The following is a 23,437-nucleotide window of genomic DNA, read 5'->3' as shown; positions in this document are numbered from 1 at the left end:
AGCCAAATTTGCCAGACCATGATTCAGAGGGCATTTTTATATAGGCTCAAATGAGAGATATACAATACCCTATAAATATAAATGCTTTTGTGAAAGTAATGCTGATTTCATTTCCCAGCGTGGACTTCTTACTGTGTTAGGTATTACCCAAAGCTGTAAGGAGTTTTCACCCTTTCCAGGAAAAGTAAGCAAGCAAACACACAAACACGTAACACCAACAAACAAAAACTCCACAAAAATGTGAATTGTCAACAGCTTTGGGCACGGTGGCTCACGCCTGTAATCCCAGTACTTTGGGAGGCCGAGACAGGTGGATCACGAGGTCAGGAGATCAAGACCATCCTGGCTAACACGGTGAAACCCCGTCTCTACTAAAAAAAAAATACAAAAAATTAGCCGGGCCTGGTGGTGGACGCCTGTAGTCCCAGCTATTCGGGAGGCTGAGGCTGGAGAATGGCGTGAACCCAGGAGGTGGAGCTTGCAGTGAGCCGAGATAGCCTCACTGCACTCCAGGCTGGGTGACAGAGCCAGACTGTCTCAAAAAAAAATAAAAAAAATCACTTCCTTATCCTGGACTTCTATGACTAAGAGGCAGGATTGTGTAAAGTGGGTGTTGTTCTGCATTCTTGGACAAGGTTGTTAACCTCTTGGTATCTGTTTATTCATCTATCAAGTTAAAATAATAATAGTACTCCTCATGCAATAGACAGAAGGATCAATGGGGATAATACATACAAAGTCATTAGAATTCTGCCTGAATTCTTACATAGTAAGAATTCAGTAAACATTAAGCATTACTGTTTCATTTATGATGATGATAATGAATACAATGTGTAATGTTAATTACCAGCAAGGGGATTAAATATCAATATCATTAATAACTGAAATTTAATATGCTGAGACTACTTTAAAAGGTCTTTGGTATTTCAATGTTTTAAGAAACTGAGTTTATGTATAATATAAAGGAACTAAAATGCCATTTAAAAGTGATTTAATAAAATTTTAGGACAACTATTATTACATATATACTTATTTGAGATATTTGGTAAATGCAAAATGGTTATCAGTAGATAGTATAAAATCCACACTTTCTGGAAGAAGAAAACTCAGTTAGTAAAAGATTTTCTCATATATCTAATCTAGGTCATGGACGCTCAAGTAAAATTTAAATATTGTATAAGGGCTTATAAAGACACTAAATCAAATTTTCAGTAAATACCAATAAAAATTTTAATTTTTTAAAAGTGAGTATTACAGACTGTAGTTACTTAATGCGTGGAGATTGTGTGGTTCATAAAACAGGGCTCTCGGCAAGCTTCTAGGGAGTGTGGGACTGGGGCTATGGCCAGAAATTAACATTTGTGTCACACAAAAAACCCACCTGCAGACATACCGTGCTTACCTCCTTTTTGAACTCCCTTCTTTCCCGCCTCCAGCCTCTGACCCCTCCTTAACTTCCTCCCCAGACCGCCTCCCCCTCTGCAGCTTCCAGAACCATCTTCTTGGCCTTCCCATCACCCCCCAGCCCAAGACCGATTCAGCCTTTCTTTTGTATGCCTGTTTGTTTAGCTCCTTCCAAAGAACCATGAGTTCCCACATCAGCCAGAATTACTGTGCCGAAGTGGAGGCCGCCGACAGCAGCCTGGACAACCCGCAGCTGCGGGAGTCCCTTACCTACCTCTCTCTCTTCCTCCATTTCCACCGCGATGACATGGCTCTAGAGGGCATGGGCCACTTCTTCCGAGAGCTGGCCCAGAAGAAGCAACAGGACGCCCAGAGTCTGTGGAAGACGCAAAACCACCGCGGAGCCCTCTGCGATGCCACCCAGAAGCCGTCCTGGGATGAACAGGATAGCAGCTTGGGCGCCCTGCAAGCCGCGTTGGCCCTGAGGATGAACCTGAACCAGGCCCTGCTGGATCTGCACACGCTGGGCGCAAAGCATGCAGACCCTCACCTCTGTGGCTCCCTGGAGAACGACTTCCTAGGAAGCGAACGGAAACTCATCTGGAAAATGGGGAACCACCTGACCAGACTCACTCAGTGCGCTGGAGAGGCCCAACCCGCACTGGCCAGGCCTCTTCCTCTGGCGCAAAAAGGAGCCTGCGGCCCCCAGAGGCCTTCAAGAGGCCCGCCGGCCCCATTCCTCTGTCAGACCTGGGGCAGCGTCCACCGGAGCTGCTCCCTTCAGCCTCAAGATACTGGTTTTGTTTTGTTTTGTTTGGAAGAGTCTCCCTGCCTGGAGTGTAGTGGTGATCTTCCCTCACTGCATCTTCCGCCTCCCCGGTTCAAGTGATTCTCCTGCCTCAGCCTCCCGAGTAGCTGAGATTACTGGCGTGAGCCACCACCCCGGCTAATTAGACGGGGTTTCAGCATGTTGGCCAGGTTGGTCCCAAACTCCAGACCTCAAGTGATCTGCCTGCCTGGGCCTCCCAAAGTGCTGGGATTACAACATGAGCCACCAGGCCTGCCCTCAGGATACTTTTTAACCACCCCGTGCCCTCCCGCAAGCCATGGTCCAAGTACAGGCAGCCCTTCTTTTTATGGAAAAAGAAGTTAAAAAGAGAAAGGAAAACCCACCCACGAATTCTCAAGAAAGCAAACAAAAGCCAAAAAGAAAACCGTCATTGAACAGTTTGCTTTTAAATTTGTTTTAATTAAAATATATCACACATTTTCAGGGTGCATAGAGACTTTTCAAAATATGTTACAAATAAAGAATTTCCACAGAAACTTTTAACAACAGTGAAGAACTACTACTCTGCCTGGTCTCTGTAAGTCTAAAATGTGCTGTTTTGCCTGGTTTTGCTGATGGTGAAATTCTTTCACAATGATTGCAAGAATTGATCAAGACCTCATACAAATAAAAGAGTATAACTCAGTGCCTACATTCAGACTAGATTTAGATCACAACCACACACCTTCCACAAAAACTATGACATGAAGGCAGATATAGCATATTCCAACCCAGTCTGAGTAAATTATTGATTCCGGTTACAGTGATTAATTTGCCATGGACAAGGACACACTTTCACAATTCTAGAAAGTCTGAATGACAAAAACCAAGAGTTTATGCTATGATGAGATAGCCATGATGTGAGTTAATGAAACAGAAAAATAATTCATATTATAATAGTCTGTTTTTGATGTGAACACTGTCTTTGCTTAGGTTTTTCTGGACCAAACCTGAGATGTCTTGTTTTATTGAGTTGGCTTAGAAGTCCACAAATATTCCCTTGCGATGGCAGTTCTTTCAAAACAGCCATTGTACACACTAATTTAAAATGTATGTTAAGTAAGGCTTAGGAGTAACAGGCAAAAACAACCTACAATAGTTGCTAGGAGATGATTTTCTGTTAGACACCAGTCTTAGAGGCAATCCAGTTGTGCTAGGTGGTCACTCGTGTGTAGACCCCTAGACTATTGATTGCACCACATTCATTCCTTCGCCAGCTCACTACTCCAACAAGGTAATATTTTGAGAATTAGGATGAACTAGTGGTCCTCCAGTGTCACCCTGAATAAAACAAAGAGAATTTGTTCAAGTATCATTGTGAGAATTTCCTTTCGGATACTTTATTTACACTAAATGATAACCCCAGATAAAGTTTATAAGTCATTAGCATTTTACCCACAGTGTAAATCCCTGTGTCACCATTAACTTCTACTGTGACTGACCAGAATACCTTGCCTAGGACTGTGGAGTTTACCTGAAACTGAAAAGTGTGATTTATTTTTTAAATTTATTTATATTTTAGAGACAGGATCTCACTCTGTCTCCCAGCCTGGAGTGCGGTGGCATGATCACAGCTCACTGCAGCCTGGAACTCCTGGGCTCAAGCAATCCTCCCACCTAGCTTTCTGAATAGCTAGGAATATGGGCATGCCACCACACTGAGCTAGCTATTTTTTCATTTTTTGTAGACAAGAGGTCTCACTGTGATGCCCAGGCTGGTCTTGAACTCTTGATATCAAACAGTCCTCCTGCCTTGGCTTCCCAAAGTGCTGGGATATCAGGCATGAGCCACTTCACCAAAGGTACGATTTAATAAGTTACAAGCTTTAATTCCATGACAAAGCTTTGGGAGACATACGAATATGCTTGGAATACAGGACTTCATGTCTGAGAAAAAATACCAGAACTCTAACCATTAGGGGGTAAGAAAGTGAGAGGAATTTCAGAATGGGCTGAAAGTAATTGAAAAAATTCTGAGACTGATTATTTATTGAAATGTAGCTAAGAATCTGGACTGTGGTGCTAGACAGCCTAGGTTTGTATGTCAGCTATGATGTGCAAATTACTAAAATTTACCTGCCTCTATTTCCTCATCATAAAATGAGAATACTGGTATTATCTACATCATAAGAGTGTAATGATGATTAAATGAATCAACATTTGTAGAGGACTTAAAACAGTGTTTGACTCAGAATAAGTCCAGCATGGAATGTTTGTTAAACACTTAAAAACATACGTTGCATGTAAGGAAGAATTACTTTAGTGCCAAAGCTGAGAGGAACTTTGAGAGGATTGGAAAAGTGCAAATTTTTTTTGCTTTTTTTTGTTTTGTTTTGTTTTGTTTTGTTTTGTTTTGTTTTGAGACGGAGTCTGGCTCTGTCGCCCAGGCTGGAGTGCAGTGGCCGGATCTCAGCTCACTGCAAGTTCCGCCTCCCGGATTTACGCCATTCTCCTGCCGCAGCCTCCCGAGTAGCTGGGACTACAGGTGCCCGCCACCTCGCCTGGCTAGTTTTTTGTATTTTTTTTTTTTTTAGTAGAGACGGGGTTTCACCTTGTTCGCCAGGATGGTCTCGATCTCCTAACCTCATGATCCGCCCGTCTCAGCCTCCCAAAGTGCTGGGATTACAGGCTTGAGCCACCGCGCCCGGCCAGAAAAGTGCAAATTAATTGAAGTATAGAATTGTCTCCATATTGATGATTTTCATAAAGTAAGAGCAATTATTTATATACTACTGGTCAATGTAAATAATGGCCAGAATTACCTGGCAGGCATCAGTATTTCCTTCCATGCACCCAGCACATAGCATTGTATCCTGCACCATACCGTGATAGGCTTCTTTAGCATTACAAGTGTTTGTATCAATAATCTTCACAGATGCTTTCTGAAGGAACACTGGATATTTACCTAAAGGAATTAAATATCGGCAAACAAGCTGAAAGAACTGGATGACCTTGCTTTATCCTCTGTACATAAGACTCATATTTGACTGTCACATACTTCTAGAATGAAAAAGCCCACTCACTTTCCTCACTCAAACTGATAAAAAAGAAATGTTCAAATTATAATTTGAAATATCTTTCTAATGTTGCCTGTCTCTCTTTATCTCTCTTTCTACATCTTTGGACCAGAGCTTTCTCAATTGGCTTTTCCAGGTTAGGGAGGTTCTACAACCAAATTGGTTTCCTTGGAATGTTTGAAACCCAGGCAGTTTGCAAAGCCATAACTCCATATGCACCATTCCCTAAGAGATTGTCTGAGAGTACTCAACATCTGGAGGTAAATGATGCCTTTAACTCTACACCTAGATTACTATTTTCCTGTTGCTTTTGTACCTTATATAGTATGTTATGTTTTCCCTGATCTTACCGTTAAAAGAAAGTCTTCCCCATCCTGTAACAACAATTCCTTCACCAGGTGGAAAAATCTGTGTGGCTTCAGGAAGAAAAACTCGATGTACATCATTCTTAAATAAAACCTTTTTAGTGAGCAATATAAGTGCAATATCATCATGATATTCATCCTGGATGTAGTCTTCATGAATAATAATTTGTTGAGCATCATGTTGCATATAGGGTAGAGTTACTTTCGTGCCAAAGCTGACAGTATAGTTTTTTGGATTTTTTATCCTAAAGAAATAAAAATCATATATTTTGTATTTATTTCAAGATAATAGAAATACATTCTGTATCTACTGTACTCTTCTTGGCATGAATACTTCCTTGATCTATAGTCCATTAGCAATTTATAATTGATTTTTAACTCATTTTTAAAAATCTTGAGTTCGTACACCATACACTGTGTAAGTCAATGGGGGAATAGAATAAAAATAAGTGGCCATGCCATCAAAAAGTTTAAATCTAGTGAAAGGTAGGTGCAAACACTAGCAGTTATAATAGGTTAAATAGTGGTGTATATAATTAGTGGGACTACAAAATAGTAAGACTTAAATCTGTATTCTTAAAGGAATGGAAGATTTCCTAGGGAAAATAGTATTTTGGATAAGACTATGGGACTAAGTCGTATTTGCCTAAAAGACGAGCAGATGGGGGCAGTCTTGTGTGGAGAGGAAGGTACATACGAAACAGAATGTGTTTCAGCAACTACAAGTAGTTTAGGATGTCTGTATTATAAAGTGATGAGAGGTAAGTATCATGTGAAAAAAGAATGCACTGTCAAGAATGAATGACTCTTCCCATTTTTACTGAAAAGGTAGGAAAGTCTTAGATAGGCTTGCCATATAATTTTTCTTCCAAACCAGGACACTTTTGAGAATGAAAGGGAGTGCTGCTAATATTTAAACAGGGATAACTGGTACAAACTGGAACTTCCTCCAAAGCCTTTGGTTTCTGTCGCCTTGGGCAACATAATGAATTGACACTTTAAAACAGTGAGCCACAGTCACCAAGTACCTTTCACTGATCAATGATGCCCTACAGTAGTGTTGCCCATTCATTTTAAGACATGCTTGCTATGGCCATTCTCCTTCCTGAGCAGTGGAACCTACCCTGACTCTAACAAATGTAGGTGACATCCTTGCGTATCTCACACAGCCTGTCAGAAAAAGTCAATTTTGTTTCATTAAGAATAACATTTGATTACAAAGCAGAGAGTGTGAGCTGAGTTGGCTTTGTATGGTTATATCTAACAATATCTTGTGCTTATAGCTACAGTGTAATCTGTACAGGAATCATTAGCAGCCAGTGGATTGCTTGCATACCAGCACACTGTCTTCAAGACACCAGCACTTGGAGAATGTGTGAGCTGTGGAAAGCAGATAAAGTTGTAGTTAAGTTCATGCTCTGCAATCAGACTCCCTGAGTTTGAATTCTGGCCTCATCGTTTACAAGATGGATGAATTTGGGCAATTATTTCACTTCTTTGTGCTTCAGTTTCCCCGTCTCAAAAATGGAATCATAATCATCCCCATCTGTAGGATGGTTACAAAGATTAAATTAATTACTGTATGTGTGAAACACTTAGAACTGTTCCTAACCAACAGTAACAAATCATGACTGCTATGCTTTAGATCACCTCAAAAATTTAATTAAAAAGTATCTGAACTTATGTTGTTGATAATTTCCTCAGCATTGACCTTACTGATTTCTGAAATAGAACAAAAAAACATAGTAAATTTAAAACCTAGCACCACTGACCTTAGGGGAATGGATTAAGATGATAGGTACAACAGGGCAGAAGGGTCCATAAATAATTTGCAATTCTTTTTTTTTTTTTTTTTTTGAGACAGAGTCTTGCTCTTTCACCCAGGCTGGAGTGCAGTGGCCGGATCTCGCTCACTGCAAGCTCCGCCTCCCGGGTTTAGCCATTCTCCTGCCTCAGCCCCCCGAGTAGCTGGGACTACAGGCGCCCACCACCTCCCCCGGCTAGTTTTTTTTTTTTTTTTTTTGTATTTTTTAGTAGAGATGGGGTTTCACCGGGTTAGCCAGGATAGTCTCGATCTCCTGACCTCGTGATCCGCCCATCTCGGCCTCCCAAAGTGCTGGGATTACAGGCTTGAGCCACCGCGCCCAGCCTAATTTGCAATTTTAAAATAAAGTGTTAATACAAAGGAGAGAACACTGGCTGTTCTTTTACTATACATGAATGTATGATATGCAGGTACCATCTTCATGGCTCTGCATGGGAGAGACTTCTTTCTTATTTAATTAGAATTGTATTCCACATCATCTAAAGTGGAAAACTGTGAGTGTCTTTTCTTAGAAGAGGAATTCCCTGCAAGTGAACCTAAATCCTGTCAGTATACAAAAAATAACTTTTAAAAAGTGACCTGTCTTATAGTGGTGGATCCAATGCTGCTTTTGAAAGTTATGGGAGATTTTGTAAAAGATTAGCAAGACACATCAGTACTTATAAGGACTGTTTAGAGTATTAATATCTGCTTTTGAATGAAAAGCAGCCTTCCCTCACCCCTGAATCAAACAAAGATTTGGTGATATTGTGATTTGATTGTGTTTTTAATAGTGAAGAAGACAAATAATTGCTCTGATGTAAAACAATGATGTTCATTAAAAAATATTGAAGGTCAGTTTTGTGTCTGATATTTGTGATATATGCTAGGGATAAAATGATGAAAGTAACACCACTCCCATCATGAGCTTACCCATAAGCCTCAGAGAATTCAGATCTGTAGTCAAGGATCCTGAATGGTTCTTCAGCATCTGATGGAAGATACTTTCAATTCTTTTTGCTGTGTTTTCTTTCATTGATCTGGGACCCTTGAATACCAGTCATATATGTGCTGTCACGCTGTTGTTATCAGGACTGGAAACAACATAAAGTTTTCATATGTTGCTGAAAACAGCAATTTCTTCCTCATTGTCTGATCTTTCATAGCTTGGTTTCTTCTGCTCTTTTATGGGTTTGTGGAGTACCTTTAGATTAAGCACAGGACCATCCATCCTCTTATATTTGCTTGGTGACAGTATGTATGCAACTGTATTATTCAATATGGAGGACAAGCAGTTACACAAATCTAAAAAAAGGGAGGCCAGGCATGGTGGCTCCTGCCTGTAATCCCAACACTTTGGGAGGCCAAGGCGGGCAGATCACCCGAGGTCAGGAACAGACTCAAAGTGATACAGTAACTTGCCAAAGATTCTAGGGCTATTAAATGGCAAATTTATAATATACATAAAATATATACTATATATTTATATTATGTAATATAAATATAAATTACATATAAATATACAGTATATATAAATTATATATATAATTTTTGTCTGATACATATATCAATCATAAACACAGATATGAGAATGTTTGAGATAGCAGATGAAGATACGAAGTAAATAAACAGAATAAAATATTGGTTGAGACAGGAATACATACTATAAAGAGATTTCCATCTATAATAATCAACTGCCAGATTATGAATAAAAATAGTTACCACGTAAGCATCTACTATGTGAAGATACTTTAGAAAAACTTTATGAAATATATTAATCTTTCAGGAGAAGTATAGTCTCAGAGAGACTAAGTAATTTATCCAAAATTATATAGCCACTAAGAAGAGCCAAGGATGAAAACTCAATTTGTCTGACTCCAAAGCCCATACTTAAGCTATTACATTTCCTTCCTAAAATGTCATAGATACTAAGCTACTTGACATATGATAGATGTTATCTCCAAAGTGATACATATTCAACATTTAAGAATATGCTAGATACCGCATAAGAGTGCCTAGCATATAATAAGAACTAAATAAATATTAATATTATTTTGCAATATGATTGTTGCCTTTGAAGATCATCTTGTGGAAGAGATGATATGAATGAAACCATTACATGTGGTATTAATATGATATAATTAAATAGCAAAGTTTATTTTTCAATTGCAAGTTCTGTGTGAATGCAGAAAAGGAGACAATATAAATGTGAAAATATTTTATAATAAAGTTGATGGAAAAAGAAGTCAGAAAGCTCTCAACAAAATGCTGAAAATGGGTTGATTATAAGTGATTTATGAAGGAACATTGTTAATTTCAGTTAGCTTTTCTGTGGGTCATAGATCTTTTACTATAGAGATAAACTGATAAAACTTTACAACAGTAGTTTACTAAGTTTTTTTTATAAGTAGCAAACAAAAACTAGACCTTGAAACTATGCAACTTCTCTCTCATAATTCAATTTTCACAATGCATCATTCAGTTATTTGGATTCCTAATTATTTCTACCTATTACAATGTTCAACAGCCATGAATATTCCTTAATTAATACAAGATTAAATTAATGTAATTTATAGATTGGAAGGATATGGATTGGTTTGATTACAATTGAATGGAGCTCTTTTCTAGAGAGAGTGAATAAATTGAATATTTAATGTCTATGGCAACTAAGATAAAGAAAACATACCCTAGAACAAGAAAATCAACGTTTGAATATCCTGTTACTGATTTAATTCTGTGTAGCAGTCTTAACGGGACACAGAGATTGCTCACTAACTATACTGAGGTCACTGTGAATACAGTCATTCTGCTCAGTTGATACCTAATGAGATGAAAATAACTTCTAGGAATGGAATGTCTACAAGGCATACTTGTGCCATATGATTAACATTTCCATCTAAGTAAGTAGTTTAAATGCCAGTATGAATTGAGAAAGATGGATAATAGAGCAGAAAAGAAAGGAAATCATTCTACAACTTTTCCATAACTTAACTATTTACAACCTATAATTAGGCATATTTAATTATATTAAAACGTATTCTGGAAAGAAAACCTAAAACACACACATACACATATACATTTTTTTCCTGAGTGCTCTGGATGCAATATCAAGGTTTAAGCAAAAATTATGAGAGGACTTCTATCTAAAGACGATAGAGCAAAGTCACTTTTACATTTTCACACCCCTAAGCCCAGAAAAAGAACAAAAGATAAGAACCGTGGGCTCCATTCTAAGGAAACAAACAATGAAGCTATAAGTTACAACTTCAAATTTTAAAATGTGAAGCAAACATGCTCCAAACTGTGAAATACACACTGACGTGAGAGATTATGTACATCAGCGATACATCTCACAAATTAAGCTAGATGTACATTTTTCTAAAAGTTCTCAATGATTGAGTATTAAGACTTGAGAGCTGGCCAGACGCAGTGGCTCATGCCAGCCTGGGCAACAGAGCAAGAGTCTATCCCTAAAATAAAAAAAAGAAACCAAAAAAAAAGACTTCAGAGCCTATAAAAAGACAGGAAGATTTCTGTAAAGGCCTATTTTAACACTGCACAATGGCAAAAGTAATAATAAAAGTGAAATCATACAATTGTGACATTTTTATTGTATATGATCCAATCTTCCCGCTAAGGCAACTTGCTGAAAGTAAGCTGGGGAAAAGAAATAAGGGACATCATAAATTATTATATCATAATTAGAGAGATTTCTTCAGGGCCATCCCAGCTTCTTAACTCTTAAAAAATGAAAGTAAACGGACCCTGGGGTTAGAGAAAACAACAGTGAGATAAAAGAATGTTTGAGATAATAGACGAAGATATAAACTGCAGATTCCTTCAGCCTAGAAGTCCGAGACAGAGCAATAAGGGAAAACAAAAATCCATAATTAGAAAGGAGAAAGTTAAATTGTCCCTGTTGACAGGTGACATAATCTTATACTTAAAAAAAAACCTAAAGACACAACCAAAACATTCTTAGAACTAATGAATGAACTAAGTTTCAAGATTAAAATTCAACATATAAAAATCAGTAGACTTTTTACACATCAATAACAAACTGGTTGAAAAAGAAATCAAGAAAACAATACCAATTACAATAGCTACAGAAAAAGAGAACCTACAAACGAATTTAACCAAGGAAGTGAAAGATCTCTATAAAGACAACTACAAAACTCTGAGGAAAGAAATAGAAGACACTCAAAAAAATTAAAAGACATCACATGTTCATGGAATGGAATAATTAATATTGCTAAAATGACTACCCATAGCAATCTACAGATTCAATGCAACTCCTACCAAAATACCAACGACTTTTTTTAACCATTGACTTTTTCAACAGAAATAGAAAAAACAATCCTAAAATTGTTATGGAACCACAAAAGACCCCAAATAGCCAAAGAAATCCTGAGCAAAAAGAACAAAGCTGGAGGCATTGTACTATCTGACTTCAACATACACAACATATACTTCAACAAAGCTGCAGTGACAAAAATAGTATGGTATATATTTACAGTCATCTGATTTTTGACAAAAGCAACAAGAGCATACATTGGCAAAAGGACAATCTTTTCAATAAATGGTGCTGGGGAAACTGGATATTCACAAACAGAAGAATGACACTAGACCCCTCTCTTACATCATATACAAAAATCAAATCAGGGTGACTTACAGACTTAAATGTATGGCACAGAACTGTAAAATTACTGGAGGAAAACATAGAAAAAATGCCCTAAGACACTAGTCTGGGCAAATGTTTTATTAATAAGACTTCAAAAGCACAGGTAATTAAAAACAAAAATAGACGAATGGGATTATATCAAACTAAAAAACTGCACAACAAAGGAAACTATCAATAGAGTAAACACACAACCTGAAGAATAGAAGGAAACTATTCATCCAACAAGGGATTAATATTTAATATCTGGAATATACGAGGAACTCAACAGAAAAAGAAATCCAATTAAAAATAGGCAGCTGATCTGAATAGACATTTTTCAAAACAAGACAAACAAAGGGACGTCAGGTCTATTTTTTAAAATGCTTGACCATGTGTGGTGGCTCACACCTGTGATCCTCACACTTTGGGAGGCCAAGGCAGGTGGATTACCTGAGGTCAGGAGTTTGAGACCAACCTGACCAACATGGTGAAACCCCGTCTCTACTGAATACAAAAATTAGCCGGGCGTGATGATGGGTGCTTATAATCCCAGCTACACAGGAAGCTGAGGCAGGAGAATCACTTGAATCTGGGGGTCGGAGGTTGCAGTGAGCCAAGATCGTGCCACTTCACTCCAGCCTGGGGGAAAGAGCAAAACTCTGTCTCAAAAATAAATAAATAAATAAATGAAATAAAATAAAATAAAATAAAATGCTCAACATCATTAACCATCAGGGAAATGCATATCAAAACCACAATGAAATATAACCTTATTCCAGTTAGAATGGCTATGAAAAAAAGACGAAAAATAACAAATGCTGGCAAGGATGTGGAGAAAAGGGAGCTCTTACACAACGTTGGTAGAGATTTTTAATTAATACAGCCATTATGGAAAACAGTATGAAGTTTCCCAAAAAGCTAGAAATAGAACTACCATATTGTCTAGCAATCTTACTACTGAGTATATACATATCCAAAGAAAAGAAAATTAGTTTATCCAAAAGAAATCTTTGCTCTCATGTTTATTGCAGCACTATTCACAATAGCCCTAAGTGTCCATCAACAGATGAATAGATAAAGAAAATGTAGCATAAATACATCATGAGATACTATTCTGTCATTTTAAAAAAATGAAATCCTGTCATTTTCAGCAACATGAATGGGGTACTTTAAATGAAATAAGCCAAGCAGGCACAGAAAGATAAATACTATGTGTTCACACTTACATGTAGAAGCTAAAAACTTTGATCTCATAGATATAGAGAATAGTATAGTGGTTACCAGAAGCTGGAAAGTGTAGGAGAAGGCAAATAAGAAGAGGTGTGTTAACAGATACAAAATTACTGTTAGGTAAGAAGAATAATTTCTTTTCTTCTAAAGCATTGTAGGATGGCTATATTTAACAATAATTTATTATATATTTTCAAATAGCTGGAAGAAAAAATTTCAAATGTTCCCAACAAAAATAAACAGATAATGTTTGAGGTAATGAATACGCTAATTACCCTGACTTGATCATTACATATCGTATACATATATCTATCCTGCTAAACCTTACAAATACATACAATTACTATGTGTCGATTGAAAAGAAAGAAAACACTCCCTCAGCCTATAATCTACCCTCTAGGCCCACTTCTTACAGTATTCTTTAGAAAATATCTATCCCAAACCCCAAAGAGTAAATAATAGTTACAAATAATGCAGTAGGGAACTTTGTAAATCTCGGAGGAAAAAAAGCCAAAAGGAAGAAAAAATATTTTTAAAAACTAGAAGAGGAATTACCAAGGGAACAAAAATGTGTTAACAGCTAATTCCAATAGTCTCAAAGATGCAGTATACAGAAGAACTAAACAATGTACAACCATTTGGTGAAGAAGACAAGTAAGCTGCAGAATTTAGTAAAGGAATGGAAGAGGAAAATAAGACTATCAGAGATAAAAGCCACATTGAGAAGAACAGGTATAGATTTTTTAATATCTTGTAACATGAGGACAGGCTTGAGCAAAACAAATAAAATAAAATTGAAAAGAGAAACTAAAATTATTGAAGGAATAAACAACATGAAAGGAAAAGGAGGTCCAACAAATGCATAATTGGAAGCTCTGAAAAAAAGAACTCAACAAAGATGTTTAAATCTGTAGCTTTAAAGGGCCCATTTGTTCAAAGAAAAATTAAAGGATGAACACAATACTAAGACTGACTGGATTTGATGAATCTATAGCATAAATAATCTTGTGATGATTTGGCAGAAAAAAAACAACAAAAACTCATTTAATTTATATTTACAAATAGGAAATGGTCAGGATCTTTTCTTTGACAACACTAAATTGACAAAAATACAGTGAGAATAGTTTACAAAGTTCTAAGGAAAAGATAATATTAAAAATGTTTTTTGCTTATATATTGTTATGCATGTAAAATCTCAGGAATTTCAACAGCTCAAAATCTTAAAGGAATGACTTCAAGAAGACTGATAACCAACTAGAGATTAGTCATAATAAGAAACTCAAGAATCAAGAACATTCACTTAAAAATGATAAATTTAATAAATGCATCTATACATGCTTCTTCCCCAAATTCCACTAAAATGGTAGGAAAAGTGTGTGGTTTGGGGTTTTAAAGAAGTTAACCCACAAAGACAATGATAATGGGAGAGGAGGCAACAACAGCATTATGAAAGCTGGAAGCAGGTGAGTGGTAATTCGCCTAACAGACTAAGAAACCTAAAACCTTATATTGTAGTGGGAAAAGTAAAGGCATGTGCTGTCTTAAAAGAGCAGCTTAAATGGTACCAGGCACTCATGGAAGTAGCAATAGAAGAAATGAAATTAAAACCAGAAAAATTGATTGAAATAACTAGCTCCCGGTGTCTTCCCCAACTGCTAAGGTTTTCAGACCATGGAGACTGAAACAGTTGAGGTCAGGTGCACCACACCCAAACATCTACGCTGGACTCTTCCCAACTTGACTACAGAAAGATAGCAGCAAATATTATATGCATGCAGAACAAGGGAGGAATTTTCCCCTATCTAAGAATTCTGACCAATCCAAAAGAAAATACTTAAATATACTGGTAATTTAGGTTCTCTCAACAAAAAAATCTGACCAGATAGAACATCTGTAATAAAAACCATCACCAATAGGCACTTCCTTCAGTCAGGTCTTTGATCCCCAATTTTGAAAATTTGCAGACACCAAAGGATCAATATATATTTGAGAAAAGTATGTAATAGGAAATATGACTGAAATAACCAAAGAAAACTTTGAAAGAAAAAGACTATTCAGGCAAAAAAATAATTTAAACATTATTATTCTCAGAGAAAGTGTTTGTAAGAAATAAGATCAAGATGTTATATAAAGGAACATTTAGATAATTAGAAAAGTATCTCAGAATTTAAATATATCATAACAGAAATAAGAAATAAATAGAAAGTTTACAAAGTAAACTTGAGAAAATCAAGAAAGTGATTTTTTTTTTTTTTTTTTTTTTTTTTTTGAGACTGAGTCTCACTCTGTTGCCAGTCTGGAGTGCAGCAGTGCGATCTTAGCTCACTGGAACCTCCGCCTCCTGGGTTCAAGTGACTCTCCTGCCTCAGCCTCCCAAGTAGCTGGGACTACAGGCACACACCACCATGCCCAGCTAATTTTTGTATTTTTAGTAGAGATGGGGTCTCATCATGTTGGCCAGGATAGTTTCAATCTCCTGACCTTGTGATCCGCCCCCCTTGACCTCCAAAAGTGCTGGGATTACAGGCATGAGCCACCGCACCCAGCCAAGAAAGTAATTTTTTTTAAAAAAGATGAAGAAATGAAAAATATAAAGGAAAAGATTTAAAAAAAGTAGATGTCATATTTAGGAGTCTCACTGTCAAAATAACAGGAGCTTCAGAAACAGAGTATGAAGGACAGGAAATCAACAAAGACGTAATCCAAGAAAATTTCCAGGAATTGAAGTATAATGAATTTTCAGATTGTCATAGCCCACTAAATGTCAGCACAATAGATGAAAATAAGATCTCCACTCTGTCACATTACCATGAAATTTCAAAATACTGTGGACAAAGAATAAAAATCCAATGAGGTTTCAGAACATGATGGACAGGGGTAGAAGAGGTTTCCCTCAAAAATTCTAGAATCAAAATGTCAGCATGACAGACGACAAGGTGCTAGCAGCCCTCGCTCACTCTCAGTGCCACCTCAGCCTCGGTGTCCTCTCTGGCTGCGCTTGAGGAGCCCTTCACCCCATTGCTGCACTGTGGGAGCACCTCCCTGGGCTGACTGAGGCGGGAGCCGGCTCCCTCTGTTTGCGGGGTGGTGTTAGGGGAGAGGTGCAGGTGGGAACCGGAGCTGCACATGGCACTTGCAGGCCAGCGTGAGCTCCAGGTGGGCATGGGCTCAACGTGCCCCACACTCGGAGTGGCCAGCCGGCACTGCCAACCCCGAGCAGTCAGAGACTTAGCACCTGGGCCAGCAGCTGTGAAGAGGGCGCCAGGTCCCCCAGCACTGTCGGCCTGCCCACACTGTACTCAAATTCTTGCTGGGCCTCAGCCACTTCCCTGCGGGACAGGGTTTAGGACCTGCAGCCCACTATGCCCGAGCTCCCCCACAGTGGGCTCCCCTGCTGCCCAAGCCTCCCCGACAGGCACCGCCCCCTGCTGCATGGCCCCAGTCCCATCGACCACCCAAGGACTGAGGACTGCAGGTGTGGAGCGGGACTGGTGGACAGCTCCACTGGAGGCCCTGGTGCGGGATCCACTAGGGGAAGCCAACTGGGCTCCTGAATGGGGAAGAGGAAGGGGGGCGGGGGGCGGGGGGTGGGGAACTTGAAGAACTTTTATGTCTAGCTAGGGGATTGTAAATGCACCAATCAGCACTCTCTGTGTCTAGTTCAAGGTTTGTAAACACACCAATCAGCACTCTGTGTCTAGCTCAAGGTTTATAGATGCACCAATCAGTGCTCTGTGTCTGGCTAATCTAGTGGGGACTTGGAGAACTTTTATGTCTAGCTAGATGATTGTAAACGCACCAATCAGCACTCTGTGTCTAGCTCAGGGATTGTAAACGCACCAATCAGCACCCTGTCAAAATGGACCAATCAGCTCTCTGTAAAATGGACAAATCAGCTCTCTGTAAAATGGACCAAACAGTAGGATGTGGGAGGGGTCAGATAAGGGAATAAAAGCTGGCTGCCTGAGCCAGCGGCAACCTGCCGGACCCCTTCCCCACTGTGGAAGCTTTGTTCTTTTGCTCTTTACAATAAATCTTGCTGCCACTCACTCTTTGGGTCCAGGCCACCTTTATGAGCTGTAACACTCACTGCGAAGGTCTGCAGCTTCACTGTCAGCGAGACCACGAACCCACCAGAAGGAAGAAGTTCCAGACACATCTGAATATCTGAAGGAACAAACTCCAGACATACCTTCTTTAAGAACTGTAACACTCACCGTGAGGATCCGCGGCTTCTTGAAGTCAGCGAGACCAAGAACCCATCAATTCCAGACACAATCAGACTTCTTGACAGGAACTTTGAAGGCAATAAGACAACAGAGCATCAGCATCAAAATGAAGAGGAAAAATTGCTTTCAACTTAGAATTCGATATTATTAATTAAGGTAAAGGGTAGATTTAAGACATTTTCAGGCACACAAGTTGTCAAAAATGTACACTTCCCATCATAACCCTTTCCCAGAAAGCTCCTGGAGCATATAGTCCACTACAACTGAGTGAATACAGTAATAAAAAGAAATATGGAATTCAGGTATTAGGGTGTCAGACTCAACAGGTAGTTGAAGGTAAATGCTGCTAAAGGGAAATCCCAAATTGACTGCTATGTTGCCAGAGTATGAATGGGTACAGAATCTTCATTCTTCCATAGTAGAAAGTGAACAGATGATGCCAACAATTGAAAAATTAGAATACAGCAATATTAAGAAGCAGAGAGTTGAAAGTGGTTGTGTCTGAGAAGTGGAAAATAGGGATAGTGAAGGAGGGCCTGTGTTTGCATAAAAAAACTCTGAGTAACTATGTGATTATTTATGAGTATATCCAACTATGGAGGAAGAAAAACAACACCCAGCATAGCAATACCACGAAGGAAGAGTTGATGGTGAGTATATGCTCCATCTAAATATATATTCGAAACCAAACAACTGTAGTAACATTTATTACAGACCAGAACAGAGTGTTACAAATGTTCACAATGTAATAAGAATAACATTGCTAACAAACTACTGAGAAGTGTAGGAGGAAAATGAAAAGTACAAATACATGATTTTCTTGTCTTTCATAGTAGGATATAAATGATATAATATCTAAAGTTAACACATAGCATTTTTAAAAAATGACTCTAACTTTTCTTATGTTTTCCAAAGTCTTCCTATCTGTGCATTCACGTCTGTGTATGAATGTCCATTCTTTTACCTGTGTATAGTAAAAAAGATGTCTGCAATACAGTGTTTGACAAATGTTAACAATGCTTATTTCTGTAATTTGTGGATCCTGGTGCCATTTTAAAGGGAGATAATTCGCTGTTTCAAATTTTTTTATCTTTTGTAGATATTGAAATAAAGATTACAATAAAATGAAATAAATAAACTGTATTATTTACCAACCTACTGCCAGAAAATGAACCAGGAGACTATTAGTTATTCCAAAGATTACCAACACTCCAAACACAAGAAGGGCAATCATCCATAGTGACACGGATGTACGGGAAGCCATGACTGGTCTGCAAATAAAGGATGATAGGAATCTGAAGGCTCTACTAGAAAAACCACAGTCATTTTAAATCTGTATTTCTTGTCTCCTGCTTGCCCCTAGAAACTCTACAATTTAGACACAATAGTAACAAAAGACATTTTAAAAAGGAGGAGAAAGGGAGAGTGGGAGGGAGGGAGGAAGAGTGAGAGGAAGAGATAAAGATTAAAAATAATTAGTTTCTCGGCCGGGCGCGGTGGCTCAAGCCTTTAATCCCAGCACTTTGGGAGGCCGAGACAGGTGGATCACAAGGTCAGGAGATCGAGACTATCCTGGCTAACACGGTGAAACCTTGTCTCTACTAACCGGGCGAGGTGGCGGGGCACCTGTAGTCCCAGCTACTCCGGAGGCTGAGGCAGGAGAATGGCGTAAACCCGGGAGGCGGAGCTTGCAGTGAGCTGAGATCTGGCCACTGTACTCCAGCCTGGGCGACAGAGCTAGACTCCATCTCAAATAAATAAATAAATAAATAAATAAATAAATAAATAACTAGTTTCTCTTAAAGCTTTTGATTGAACCTCTAAATCTGTTATGAGGTTACATTTAGGAGTACAGTGGTTGGTTACAAGTTATCCATACTTGGCACCTTGCTCCCTCCCATGATCAAGGATTAGAAACAGAGTATCAGTAAGTGAAGATCTTGTCAGGTCAGAGGGATGTGGAAGGGAAGGGAGATGTCTCAGAAGTTCTTTATGTCTAAGCCCATATTAATCTTTTAAAGTATGATCATGATCCTATATTATTTATTATGTCTTTATTTTATACAAAGAACATGCACAAATATGAAGTGCTGTACTGTGTTAGAGAACTGTCCACCTATCTTATTAGCTTATTTATTACTCTCTTTCAAAGAACTCTTTTGTAGAAAAGCATGTCGTGGTGAATCTATCAGGTATTTTCACTATGTCTTGTTTAGGCAAAAGTTGGTATTGAGAGCCTCAATCTAAGTTGAAATAAGGATCTGTGGGAGTTTTCTAGACAAAATGGCATAGGAAGACATCTAGGAAGAGGGAACAACATGCAATGCTTAAAGAAAGACCAGCAATTCAATTTCGTTATGGCAAACTGTGAGTCATGAATCATTCAAAGGTGACATTGGAGAGTATGATGGCTAATTTTATGTGTTAACTTTGGCTAGGCTGTGGTGCTGAGATGTTTGGTCAAACACTACTTTAGATGTTGCTGTGAAGGTATTCCATTGCTGTAATCACATTTATAATCAATTGACTTTAAGTAAAGGAGGTTACCTTTGATAATGTGGGTGAACCTCATCCAATCAGTTGAAGACCTTAAGAGCAAAAATGAAGGTTTCTGGGAGAAGAAAAAAATCTGCCTTGAGATGATAACATAAAAATCCTTCCTGAGTTCCAGCCTGGCAGCTTGTTCTATGGATTTCAGACTTTCAAATCACACAGTTGTGTGAACGAATTCCTTAAAATAAACCTGTATGTGTATGTTTGTATATATGTGTGTATCTATATCTGTATCTTCTATTGGTTCTGTTTTCCTAGAAAACTCTGCCTGACGCCAACAGAGAAGTAGGAGCAAGAATTACTCTTGCACAAGGGTGTTGAGATTTTGACTTCTGTATTGAGACTCTTTCAAGTGCAATTGGAGAGTGACCTTAATCAGAATCACCCAAGGTGATTAAACTGCAGATTGTGGAATCTTATTCCAGATCAAGTGAAATAGAATTCCTAGTAGGGCCTGGAAAATTGCACTTTAATAATCCTGGTGATGCAGATTCTCACTACATTATGCACTATCTTTATGGTAAAATACAGAAAGACTTTAATCTACGAAGGCATGTTGTCAACTTTTTTTCAGATATTTTTTCAGGTTAAAAATAGTATCTGAGTGCACTGTGTATGATACATTGGATCATAGAAAAAACAAATTGAGTTGATGCTTTCAGGAATATAAGATCTTTTTTAAAATCCATCCTCTACTGATGTTTTATCATTTTTCTAGAAAATGATTTCATACCATTTTTCTCCTCAAACCTCCAGCACCATCTGACTCATCCTCACTCCTAGTTGATAACCATAGTATTCCACTGAGAAAATGGAAAGCATCACTAAAGAATATTTACAATTCCATCATCATATTTCTGAACTTCTCTTCGTCTGTGCCCTAAACTCTCTTTTCTTCAAGTTTCTATAAATAAACTGCATGTGTCCCTGTCTTAGGCCAACCCCTCCACTATCTCTTCTCACTCTCCAACAAATAACCTATGTTCTAGACATTTCAAACCATTTACAGCTCTATGGACACATAAGACTCATGTCTCTATGCCCTTGTACTCTCTGTTCCTTCACCTAAAATGTTCACCTCAAGTCTACCCTGTGAGCTTCCACTCAAACTTTATCACTCAACTCTATCATATCCTTTTCATTGTCATCTTCTGTGGTCAACCATATTATGTCCTACATTCATAGTATTTTTTTGTGTTTACATTTCTGTCTTTTTACCTTTAGTTTTAAGCATGCTGTGATCTGGGACCATATCATTATTTGTTATTTTTTGTATCCACGATATTGCACAGTGCCTAGCATTAAAGGTAATTTTTCTTGAATAAGTGAATGAATAAAAGCAAGGGAGATCAAGGGCAACTACATTTTGGAGGAAAGATCAGAGGGACCCAAGTTATGTAAAGCCTTCAGGGCTAGTCAAAAGAGTTTCGACTTTATCTTGTGGAATGACTAACATGAGGGCTTGTAGTGCTTAGGAAGATGAAATTGCAGGTAATATGCATGGTAATAGTTGAAAGGAAGAAGAAAGTAAAAGAAAATCAACAAGGAAAGAGCCTATTCTATTCCATGGGACTGGAGTGATGGGATTCTGCATGATGATAATTAGAAAGAAAGTAGAAATTCAAAAAAGTTTACAGGAGTAAAATATATGCAAGAACTTGGTAATTAGTTACCTATATGGATAATGGATAAGGATATGTTAATGACACAAATTTTCCTCAAGAGGAAGGGGAGAATGAAATGAAATCTAGAGGAGATAATTTGGGGAGAAAAAAATTGTAAATTTTTCATATTTTGAGTTTGAGGAGCATTGAAATTTTCAGGAAACAACTGGAGATGTCAGACTCTTAGTTAAATGAGGACTGACACTTGAAAGTATAAATTTAGAGGTTATCTAAAAACAAGAGAGAATCAAGGCTGTGAAACTGGATCGGTGTGTCAGACGGCTTATTATATCAAAAATTAGACAAAATTAGTATTTCTTTTTCCAAGGCATACATTTGTTTTCATTCCAATGATGGCTAATTTATCTCAATTTTTTTGTACCCTTCCTGGATGTCACAGTCCTATTCTTTAATATCTCTCAAAAGCCTTTAAATAATGAGCATTTTTTTCCTCATTGTCAAATTTAAAATATTGTTGATCTTTCAATGATGTGTCAATACTTAGTGCATCTCATAAGCATTCAGCTCCACCAAAACTTCCTTACTCACTGGTTGGTTCTCTAATCACTTTTCTGTCTTCTGTGAACTCTTACTAATTACTTTTTTCCTTAATCATTGTTTAATTGAGGATACATTTGTACATTTCTTATTTTGGCTCATTTTATTGTTAAGTTTTTAATTCAGAACAGGTATTTGCATAGATTTTGGGCAAATCTTTTATTTTATGTCTACAGTTTGTTTCCAGAAGTTGTATTCTATAAGAACAAAAAAACCTAAATTTATTAAATTGTAATCAAATATGATGTTTTAGAATTGACCCAGACACTGTGGATTAAAGGTGAAAAACTGAAATGACTTCCTAATTTTCAACTTTATTTCATTAGAATTGCTATTGGAGTTAATATTTTCATTCCTTATCCCCTTTTCCATATTGATTATCTTTTGTCACAACACAAATGATTCTCTGGGTTGTAGCTACCTTTAATTTGTAACCTAAAGACTTCATGACAATGGCATAGATTAAATAGCTGCCTAAAAATGGCAAAGAGACTTCTCAAGCAGAAAGAATGTCAGCTATTAGCCAATTTCTGGTATTCTATACAACAAATTCTTCTGGAAAATCACATAAGGAATTACTCGGAGGGGACACAGAATATAAATTATATTTTGCCATAAAAGAAAACTCCTGGATGTAAATTTCTCAATACTTCCTTTGCAAAAATCTAAAACATTGCCTTCTTCTGAGATGTTCCTCATTCTATTTAATAGGACTAACTCTAAGAAAAAATTAGAAATTGATAAAATGTGGTTTTGAAGTCTTTATTTCCACTTCTGGTAATTTTTTTTTCTTTCTCTTAACTATTCATCAGACACCCACATGCAATCACAAAGTTCACTAAGATCTTCTCAATTGTACATGCAAAGTAAGCCATGTTTCTAAATCCCTGCATGTTCTGCTGTGTAATCAGATTAATGCCTCATTATGAGAAGTTAATCCCTGAATTAAAGCTTGAGTTTTTCCCAGGTAACAAGGACTTATTCGAAAGAATGGTTTAATCTTTTGAAATTGTTCAGGTTAGAACTTCTCACGAGTGTCAACATGATGAAAGAAAAGGAGGAGATGCCTTGAAGGAAACAATATCTACTCAGCATAAAGGTGATGACTCCCTGGCAGGCAAAAC

The 23,437-nt window shown here is 37.7% G+C and overlaps 1 protein-coding gene across 1 annotated transcript; it reads left to right on the top strand.

Moving 5' to 3' along the window:
* Positions 1 to 1,571: 1,571 nt before the first annotated feature.
* On the top strand, positions 1,572 to 18,802 carry LOC117086375 (ferritin light chain-like). The gene is made up of 3 exons (XM_033215992.1): positions 1,572 to 2,771; positions 5,387 to 5,510; positions 18,638 to 18,802. The coding sequence occupies exon 1, from the start codon at positions 1,586 to 1,588 to the stop codon at positions 2,291 to 2,293; it is 708 nt and encodes a 235-aa protein (XP_033071883.1). The 5' UTR covers positions 1,572 to 1,585; the 3' UTR covers positions 2,294 to 2,771; positions 5,387 to 5,510; positions 18,638 to 18,802.
* Positions 18,803 to 23,437: the final 4,635 nt, after the last annotated feature.

Source organism: Trachypithecus francoisi, unplaced genomic scaffold, assembly GCF_009764315.1.
Source record: "Trachypithecus francoisi isolate TF-2019V2 unplaced genomic scaffold, Tfra_2.0 Lachesis_group1, whole genome shotgun sequence".
NCBI classification, from domain to species: domain Eukaryota; kingdom Metazoa; phylum Chordata; class Mammalia; order Primates; family Cercopithecidae; genus Trachypithecus; species Trachypithecus francoisi.
Note: the sequence above shows the minus strand (reverse complement) of the source record. Positions and strands in the feature narration are given on the sequence as shown.

Bases quoted from the DNA above. Each gene is read 5' to 3' on its own strand.
- LOC117086375 (XM_033215992.1), top strand. From the start codon at position 1,586: ATGAGTTCCCACATCAGCCAGAATTACTGTGCCGAAGTGGAGGCCGCC.